The sequence below is a fragment of the Ailuropoda melanoleuca genome, chromosome 13 (assembly GCF_002007445.2).
Source record: "Ailuropoda melanoleuca isolate Jingjing chromosome 13, ASM200744v2, whole genome shotgun sequence".
NCBI lineage: Eukaryota > Metazoa > Chordata > Mammalia > Carnivora > Ursidae > Ailuropoda > Ailuropoda melanoleuca.
Window position 1 is genome coordinate 11,854,855 of NC_048230.1, and position 10,111 is coordinate 11,864,965.

Consider the following 10,111-nt stretch of genomic DNA (forward strand, 5'->3'; position numbering starts at 1 on the left):
GCGAGAGAGGGAACCCAAGCACGGGGAGTGGGAGAGGAAGAAGCAGGCTCCCAGTTGAGGAGCCTGATGTGGGGCTCGATCCCAGGACTCCGGGATCACGCCCTGAGCCGAGGGCAGACGCTTAACGACTGAGCCACCCAGGCGCCCCGAGTAATAACTCATTTTTGCTACCTTGATTTAATCTTACATATCCTAACCTACAAGTAATAGTCTATATTCATTCTATTAACCAGTGTTAAAAAGAAGACTTTAGAGTGTCTTTTTTTGTTTGTTTTATTTTGACAGAGACAGCGAGAGAGGAAACACAAGCAGGGTGAGCAGGGAGGGAGAAGCAGGCTTCCCACTGAGCAGGGCACCCGATTCAGGGTTGCATACCAGCACCTTGGGATCATGACCTGAGCTGAAGGCAGACGCTTAATGACTGAGCCACCCAGGCGCCCCTAGAATGTCTTTAGATGTCTGTTAATACAATGTTTATAACTCTTGGGGTGCCTGGGTGGTTCAGTGGGTTAAGTGTCTGATTTTGGCTCAGGTCATGACCTCAGGGTCCTGGGATCCAGCCCCACGTCAGGCCTCTGCTTGGCAGGGAGTTGCCCCCCCCCAACTCGTTCTCTCTCTCTCTCTCTCTCTCTCTCTCTCTCTCTCAAGTAATCTTTTAAAAAAAGATTTTATTTATTTATTTGAGAGAGAGAGAGCACGAGCAGGGGGAGTGGCAGGCAGAGGGAACTGATGCAGGGCTCAATCCCAGGATCCTGGGATCATGATCCAAGCCGAAGCAGATGCTCAACTGACTGAGCCACCCAGGTGCCCCAAATAAATAAAATAAAATCTTAAAAAAAATACAACGTTTATAACTGTTTAATTTAGCAGTTATTGTTCGAGTAGCTAATACTTCATAGCTGTAGTTTAACAGCATCTCAATTAATACTTTTAACTTTCTCTAACTCGGAAATACTTTTATATGGGTAATTTGTAAAAATTCTATACTGATTGATTCTTACGTTATAGAACAGAAGACATCTAAAAATTCAAAACCAGAGAACTTGTGCAAACTATTTACATATTTGAGAAGTTATATTATGAATTGACATTTCCACTTTATAATATTGAGAATTTTGTTATGTGGGATTCAGACATGGGGTCGTTAACAAAGGAGCATTTCATCCTTCTGTTCATAATTTTACTTATGTTGTTCTACTGACTTGGAAGTTTTTTGGGTTTAGATTAAGACGACTAATTTGCAAAGGTCGGCACTGAAGCAGATTTGTTTTTGTTTGCTTTGCACATAAACACATATGAAAATATATAAATATATACATAGAAACACACATATGTACACATAGACACACCCATATATCACTGTAAGACAGCAAAATACACTTCGTGATTTTTTTTTAGCATTTATTTACTCACCAGAAGCATGATCTGCTTTCCTGAGAACACAATATAAACAAAGTCTGGCGCACAGTTACCTCATAATGATCTGCTCATCCTGCCCTTGCTTGTTGATCTATACTTACCACATGCCTGTGTGTAGAGGCAGTACTTTTGAAGTTGTATTCTCTAAAGTAAATTGGCAGTGTAGCCTTTCTAGTTAGATGGATAGGATTGTTTTAAATTACTGTTCCTAAGGTAGGGAAGGAACACGGCAGAGATTTTTATTACAAAATTCCGTATTCTTTTCCTGTCTCAAGTTTATTAATGATCTAAGAAGAGTTGGTAAATGTAAAAGATACTGAACATTTTTCTTTATATAGAAGGTGTCTGTGTTGGTCCATTAAACTCAGGCTTGTGAGACGTGGAACTTAATTTTTTTCGATAAACAAACTCTCTTATGTAATTCTCTTTTGTGCCTTCTTTCTTAACAAGTGTGGAAAAATTAATCTAAATCAGTTATACCTCCTCCAAAATTGCTTCTAAATTCTATAGGACCTACAGAGTGCAAAGATAAGAGATGGGAGAGTTGGAGATGTTTTATCCTTATTGTTGTTACCGCTGGGATGTCCCAGTTCCCAGCTGATCATTGGTTACTGGTTCAGTAGGTCTCTGTGGTATCCATCCTTGTTTCTACTTCAGAGCCTTTTCAAAGCCTGTCAGTTCTCTGGATCTCATCCATGTTCCTCTTGTACACAGACAGAATATTATTCTCGGCTGATCCACAGGGAACTTGGAGAGGTTATCACAGATTTGACTGTGTAGACACACTGTGTGCACCCCTCTTCTTCTCTTGAACCATGTGGGATCTCTTGCTACTTCCTTGAACTCTACCCAAGAATGAAGATAGGATTTTTCACAGATGTTTTATCCCTAAAACTCCTGGGATTCTGTCATTTTTTTACCTTCTTTAAGGACCCTCTTTTACCCCTTTCTGCTGATGGCACTTTTGCTCTAATCTCAATCTCTCCTAATAATTGACTAGTTAGAGAGTATGGAAGCCTTGCTTTTAATTATTATACTTTCAGGTTTTTGTTTTTTTTTTTTTTTTATGCCAGGGTCAATGTTTTGAATTCTTTTTTCATCGTGACTTGGTATGTCATTGCTTCCTTAATGTAGTGAACGTGGAATGTTCTTCCCACCTGGATTGGGGAAAATTTTTAAACACAAAGAAATGTGGGGGAGCGGGAAGGATATTTATTTGATATTGAAAATGTTATCCCATTGCACTTGTATTTTATATTGTGAATCTTCTGGTTGCTTCAAAGCTATTGGAAAACTATTTTTTAGTGAACATAAGGTATGGAACTCTTAAAATCTCTAGGAATTCACGATTCAGATTTAATGTTTCATAGATATGTATTTGGTATTTTTATCACTTTCTTTGGAAAGTAGGGGGACGGTTGGCAGGAGGAGGATTCTTTTTCTTATTATTCTTTTTTGAACTTTTTACTATGGAAAATGCCAAGTACACACAAAATTAGAAAATAATAATATAATGACTCTCCTTTTGCCTATCATCCAGCTTCAACAATGATCAACTCATGACTAATCTTGTTTCATCTACAATCCTACTCCTTACCCCTTCCCTGACACTGTATTCTGTTTAAGTTCATCCCATTTTGATAATGGATAGATAAATGTCCAGCCACTCTGGTGTCCTCACTTAGTCCGGAATCCAAAATTCCATTCACTTAATACTTACAGAGTGCTTATTCTGTGACAGGTACTAGCCTGGGCTCAGTATATATAGAATGCAACGTGAACTCTTAAAAACATTCTCATTAAATACTAGTTAGTTATACAAGGATGTAATTTCTCACTTCTCTTTACAACTTTCTAATGTCTTTCAATTACCCTAGCTTTATTGGGGGAAAAAAGCCCGAAGCCATCTGTTGGTCCTCCCTCCCCACCCCCTTTGTTTTACTGACTCATCTTCCATTCTCAACCTGCCTCACCACACCCAACCATGTCAGCCTCCTAATAATTACCAAAACATTTTCCTTATGCTCCCACTTCAAAATCTTTGTACTTGATATTCTCTTTGCGACACTTCCCCCTCAGATATCTGCATGGCCTATTCTCTCACCTCTTTAAAATCTTCTCCGCCCTCAGCTCCTTTCCAAAGTATGTCCTGACCTTTAGATATTTGTTCTTAGTCACCTTCTTGACCACTATTTATAGAGGGTTTGAAGGATCCGCTTGTTCTGTTCTGTATTAAGAACTTAATACAGGAGCGCCTGGGTGGCTCAGTTGGTTTAAGCGTCCAATTCTTGATTTCAGCTCAGGTCATGATCTCAGGGTTGTGAGATTGAGCCCCACGTTGGGCTCTGTGATCAGTGGGAGTCCGCTTGAGATTCTCTCCTCCCTCTCCCTCTGCTCCTTCCCCCGGCTCGCTCTCTCTCTAAAATAAATAAATAAATCTTTTTAAAAATTTTTATTTATTTATTTATTTATTTATTTAACATTTTATTTATTTATTTGACAGAGAGAGAGACAGCCAGAGAGAGAGGAAACACAAGCAGGGGGAGTGGGAGAGGAAGAAGCAGGCTCCCAGCGGAGGAGCCTGATGTGGGGCTCTATCCCATAACACCAGGATCACGCCCTGAGCCGAAGGCAGATGCTTAACGACTGAGCCACCCAGGCGCCCCCCAAAAAAGAATTTTATATAAAATTTATTTATTGAAAAGATAACAAATGGTTTAGGAACAAAGCCTTTTGCAAACATAAATTTACTTAATAGTTTTGCAATATACACCAAAATTATTCCCAAGAGGATGCTTAAATATTAATTAGATAATTATTATGATGCTCTTTTCTTCATGATAATTGTTGAAAAGCGTAAGAAATTAAATATTATGCCATGGTGATCACTGATGTTTTGTGCCAAATGCCAGCATATCTCTTAGAAGTAGAACTATGATTTCGAAAAAATAGTAGCTAATCGTTTTCACCTCTGCAAATCTTACACTTTAATACTATTTATCCCTCTCTGAATGGTAATTGATGGCTTAGGTACCACTTCTCCACCAGCCAGTGAAGTAAGTTAGGTTTTTTTTGAGCGCGCATCCTTTAAAACCTTGCCCTAGGTTCTTCTCCTCTATTTCACTAAGATTTAGTTCTTCAGAATGCCTTGTCTGGCAAGAGTGCAGTGAGATTAGTATTCTCAGTCACTGCTTGTGAAGGAGTATAACTCCTAATAAGCATTAAGAGATTTAAATATGTTTATATCCTTTTATTTCATTTTTAAGAATGTAGCCTAACGAATGCAGCGTATGTAGATGCATACACACAGATTTCCGGGTGATGGAAATTACGAGATCATTTTCTGCATCTCATTCTTTTCTATTTCGTCTTTTTTAATACTCATATACTTTTCTTCCTCCTTTTTCCCCTTTTTTCCTACTTCCCCCAGTACTTCACTGCTTTATTTCTCTGAGTATTAAAATCATAGATAGGGGCAGAGAGTATGAGAAATCACTGTGTCTTCTGCTCAATTTTTCTGTGAACTTAAAAGTATTCAAAAAAAATAGTCAATTTTATAATAAAAATAGACAAATACTATGGGACTTTAAAAAGAAGAGGCCATGTTTTTTGGGGGTAATATTTGGTTTATAGCATCAACTCAATGTTTGTTGAATAATTTTCTTGCTTTGACTAAGCAAAGGTTCTTCTTCATATGAGAAAATAGGCGCTTTGTATTTTAAGCCTATATTCTCCCACTTAAGAATTGGGGAAACTACTCAAGTATCCAAGAAAATGAAATATTTCTTTGGATAAACGAAATGTTTCAGGAACTAGAAGTATTTTTTTTTAAAGATTTTATTTATTTATTTGACAGAGATAGAGACAGCCAGCGAGAGAGGGAACACAAGCAGGGGGAATGGGAGAGGAAGAAGCAGGCTCACAACGGAGGAGCCTGATGTGGGGCTCGATCCCAGAACACCGGGATCACGCCCTGAGCCGAAGGCAGAGGCTTAACCGCTGTGCCACCCAGGCGCCCCAGGAACTAGAAGTATTTTTAAGTTAAAATGCATAATTATGGCTTTTAATTTATATGAAACTACTAAATAGACTCTTCAGGAATCTTGACGTTTGTTGTAAAAATTCCTTCCCAAATTATAGGAACTGCATCAGATTAATTTCTTTGTTAATTGGAGATGATTGAAATGTCCTGAATCTCAGAGCATGTGTCATGGGATTGTCACTCCTCCTTCATGTCCTCGTGCTGCTGAGGTGCAGTTGGCTGTTTATTTCTTTTACACTGATATCTGTCCTGACAAAATTCCTGGAGATAACTTTTCAAAGTGTACTCTTACTTGGAGATCTTTCTTACTCCTAAAAATTGAGTCTTTCTTGTTCACTAATTATTTGAATTGCCTTGTGCATTAAATGTCATATTTTATCTTAAAAATGAACACAGTATCCAGGATGGTTGCAGCCACATGAATTTTTTCACTGCATGGGTTAAACTTGTTTAAATATGTTTTCTTTCTCTTACAGTGGTTCCCCCTGGAAGTCCGGGGCCCATTACTCGGCACGGGTCCTATGACAGTTTAGCTTCTGACCATAGTGGACAGGAAGATGAAGAATGGCTTTCTCAGGTATAACTCTAAAATATTTGGCCTGTTAAAGTGAAAAAAAAACAGAAATCCATTGTCCGTGTTTGTTCTTGAATTCTAAGAACTTAAAAGTTATTTTCCTTCGAGGAAAATGGGCAGAATTGGGAACTCTTTGTAGGATCACCAAGAATACATCAGTTGTCTTTCCATATTAAGAATTTCTTATAAATACTGCTGCAAGGATACATATACATATATTTTATATGTATTATGTGTGTGTGTGTGTGTGTGTGTGTGTTGTGTGTACATTAACTTTCATACAGAGGGCATAAAATATACATAGCTTTTAAACAATCCATTTATATCCCTTAGAACCTTGGGTTAATTTAGATGGACTGTTTGGATTAAAATGAGAATTGGCCTTGTTGAAACCGTGAAGCCATTCAACAATGTGTGGGCTCTGTTTTGTGGAGCCAACATTTTCTGAAGATTGGGCCCATACTCTGACTAGGAAAGGTCAGCCTTCTAATCTGCACACGTCCTGATCGTGCCCAGCTGGGCTCCTTTCCTCGGCTCCCATGCTGCTGCCTCCAGTGGTCTCTGAGCCAGCCAGTCCTGTGACAGCTCCAGCTGACCCTTCCTCTCCTTGCCAGGTGAAGCTGTCTTCATCTCATGGGCTTTGAAATAAAAGATACTAGGGCAGATTTCAAAATGATGAGATTACGAATGGCTTCATTACAAATGCTGTTATGTCTGCCTCAAGTCTGACATCATTTGGTGAAGTTAATGACCTGTCTCAGATTACCAATCCAAGCGGCTTTTCACCAGACAGGTGCCTCTGTGGAGGCCTGTGCAGTTTCACTGCTTTCTCGGGGAGGGGAGCCTCAAAAACTAAAAGGAATCTGGAAGCCGGGGCATCAGATTGTTTCTAGGTGACATAGGTTTCATGACACTTCAAGTACTCACGGGAAGCCCCTTGAAAGAGGGTCGATGCTTCGGTTCCTGGTATATGGAGGTGCCTCCTTCCTTGAGGATACCACGGGGGAAAAATGCTGGCAAAGAAACCACTGTCCCTCACTTCGACTTTTCAATTAGAAAAAGGGGTAATGTGTGCTGTCAGTGTGAAAGTATATACAATATGTTTGTACTGCACACAACAGGAGAGTGAATAGGAACATCTGGCCATCGCCTCAGTGAAATTGCATAGGCATCTGTTTACCTCTCGGCTCTGTGACACGGATGATTTTGAGCTTAAAATACACAGAATGCTTTATCTGTGGCCTAATTTACATTGCAGAATACAACTACTTGAATCAGAAATCGCTGTCCTAAATCTGAGTATTTTTCACCCTGTGATTAGTGGGAATGTGAATATTGTTCCAAGACCATGATGCTTTTGCCCTTTAGTACTTACCAAACACAGAGCTGCACTCTGTGAACCTTTTCAGTTATGTTTTGTTAAGAATTAATCACTGCAATCAGAGAAATGTGATTAAATATAAAAGAACTCAGGGCAAAACTAAGGCGCATGGGAAGTCAGTTCCATAAAGTGTATATACAGACGTGGATGCAGCAGTTAAAGACCTGGAGAGGTAGTCTTTCACCAAACGTTTGCATATTTCGTCTCTTCATCAAGTTACTCATGTATAAAATCATATGATATGTTTATCTTCAGGTTGTACTCTGTATCTTCTACTCTCTACTTTGTCTTTAAAGTCTTTCATGTTGGCACTGTTCCCTATTCCCTCCATAGAGCATGAAATTCCTAAACATTTTAGTATTACTGTTTTGCAGCTCTTTAAATACCTGTGTCAGTGTTCGTGGTAGTGGAGCAAACAGTCTAATTAAATAATGGTATTTTGAAGACCAATCTAGTCTGAGACAAAGTATATAAGACTCTCTTCATTTAAAAGTTGATTTGGGGGATTTTGAGGGTAGCATAGTAAAAATTAAAATATTTAATTATGGAAAGAAACTGGCTTTGGGTGTTGAAAACTTTTTCAGACCTTTTCTTTTCCTTGGATAGTTCAAGAACAACTTCAAGTTTGTCATGAGCTTGATCCTCAGTGAAGGAATTACTTTTAATCTGTGGATTGATAGGTGTAGTATTCAGTGCATGCCCACAAAGTGGTAAGTACTGTCTAGAATGAATAAAGAAGGTAGTCCCTAGGGAGTTGATGATAGTTGTATGAGGCAGGCAACTGGTCCTTTTACTCTTTGACTTTTGTGTTGTATATGTGTGTGTGTGTGTGCATGCGCACACATGTGAGTGTTTACACCCATATAAATACATATACACACAAAATGAATTTTTTTGTTTATTTTGGTGAAAATCAATAGAGGGATGTAGAGAATGTGCATATAGGCTGTGATTACCTTTGCCTTTTGATTGTGGATTTCCCGTACCTCTCTCCCACTTGGTTAAGGTGGGCTTGGAGGGTGTTCGGAGACAGGATGGGGGAATCGCGAAAGGCTCTTAAAAGGAGGTCGTAAGACATTTGAATCATGATTCATAATCTGTTCCAGGTAGAAATTGTAACGCACACTGGACCCCACAGACGTCTGTGGATGGGTCCACAGTTCCAGTTCAAAACCATCCATCCCTCAGGCCAAACCACAGTCATATCATCCAGTTCATCTGTGTTGCAGTCTCACGGTCCAAGTGATACTCCACAGCCCCTTTTGGATTTTGATACAGATGATCTCGATCTCAACAGTCTCAGGTAAGAAATAAAAACTAGGGCATGATTTGACTGGATTAATATATTCATTTTTAATGAGCATCTTAGGTAATATTGACATTTTCCCTTTTGGCACAGTTTTATTGTGTAAAATATATCCACTGTAGCTTGTGATTCATTATTATTGCTGGGAATCTTATGTGGGATCTCCTTACAGTCAATAAATATTTGTGCTTCAGATTGTATGTCCCTAAATCTGATATTCAGTGGATTTTTTTTTTAAATCTCATTTTATGCTGCCTTCCTCATATCTCTAACTGCTTAAAGTCTGAGGGTACCCTCCTTTGCTGAAACTGACACTTCATCTTTCAACTAACCTTCATCTGAATCCTGCTTATTCCTTCTTTTAGGCTTTAAAAAGTTTTTGAATGAGAAAGAACTGATATAAATTCACTTGTAGTTTGTCATATATATTATATATAAATATTCATATATATATATATATTCATCATATATATTCTCTGACCCTCACTTGTAAGAATCATAGTACAAGGCGTACGAAATATGCTTTTTATTATTAAATATTTTTTCTAATGCAACTGAGAACTTTTTGACTTTTGTAGTCTTAGGTTTGCATACCAGTTTAATTTGTTATATCCAGACCTGACGCATTCTGGTACAACAATGAAGGGCTCAGTCTAATGCAATGTAATCTCCCTTTCCTTGTCTTCTCTTATAAAAAGTTCTGTAAGGTGTCTTACTTGAATCTAAAATAGACCTTTTTCTTACATCTCTTTAAAAATTATGGAAAAATGTGTCCCAATTATATATTGGAAATATGTTTTTATATACCTCTGTCAATATCTGTTTGTCTAACAATGCAGAAGCTGTTGCAGAGATAGATTAGGCCTAGATGTTTCTTCCTTAAGAATTATTCACGGGGTGCCTGTCTGGCTCAGTCAGTAGAGCATGGGACTCCTGATCTCAGGGTTGTGAGTTCAAGCCCCACATTGGGTGTAGAGCTTGCTTTAAAAATGAAAGAGGGGCGCCTGGGTGGCGCAGTCGTTAAGCGTCTGCCTTCGGCTCAGGGCGTGAATCCCGGTGTTATGGGATGGAGCCCCACATCAGGCTCCTCCTGCTTCTTCCTCTCCCACTCCCCCTGCTTGTGTTCCCTTTCTCGCTGGCTGTCTCTCTCTATCAAATAAATAAATAAATAAAATCTTTAAAAACTAAATAAATAAAAATAAAAACATAAAAAGAAAAGAGTAATTCATATAATGGAACATGTCTCCTATAATTCCTTTTTCAGTGTCTTAACTTTTTGTTTGTTTGCTTTGTATTTAATTTTTCTTTTTTTTTTTTTAAAGATTTTATTTTTATTTATTTGACAGAGATAGAGACAGCCAGCGAGAGAGGGAACACAAGCAGGGGGAG

At 38.6% G+C, this 10,111-nt stretch overlaps 1 protein-coding gene across 1 annotated transcript in view; it reads left to right on the top strand.

Moving 5' to 3' along the window:
• Positions 1–10,111, top strand: part of BCAS3 (BCAS3 microtubule associated cell migration factor) — a 621,209-nt gene that overhangs the window by 338,860 nt on the left and 272,238 nt on the right. The window contains exons 21-22 of the mRNA XM_034640661.1: positions 5,938–6,038; positions 8,523–8,719. Coding sequence (XP_034496552.1) covers positions 5,938–6,038; positions 8,523–8,719 — 298 coding nt within the window. The remainder of the gene's footprint in view (positions 1–5,937; positions 6,039–8,522; positions 8,720–10,111) is intronic.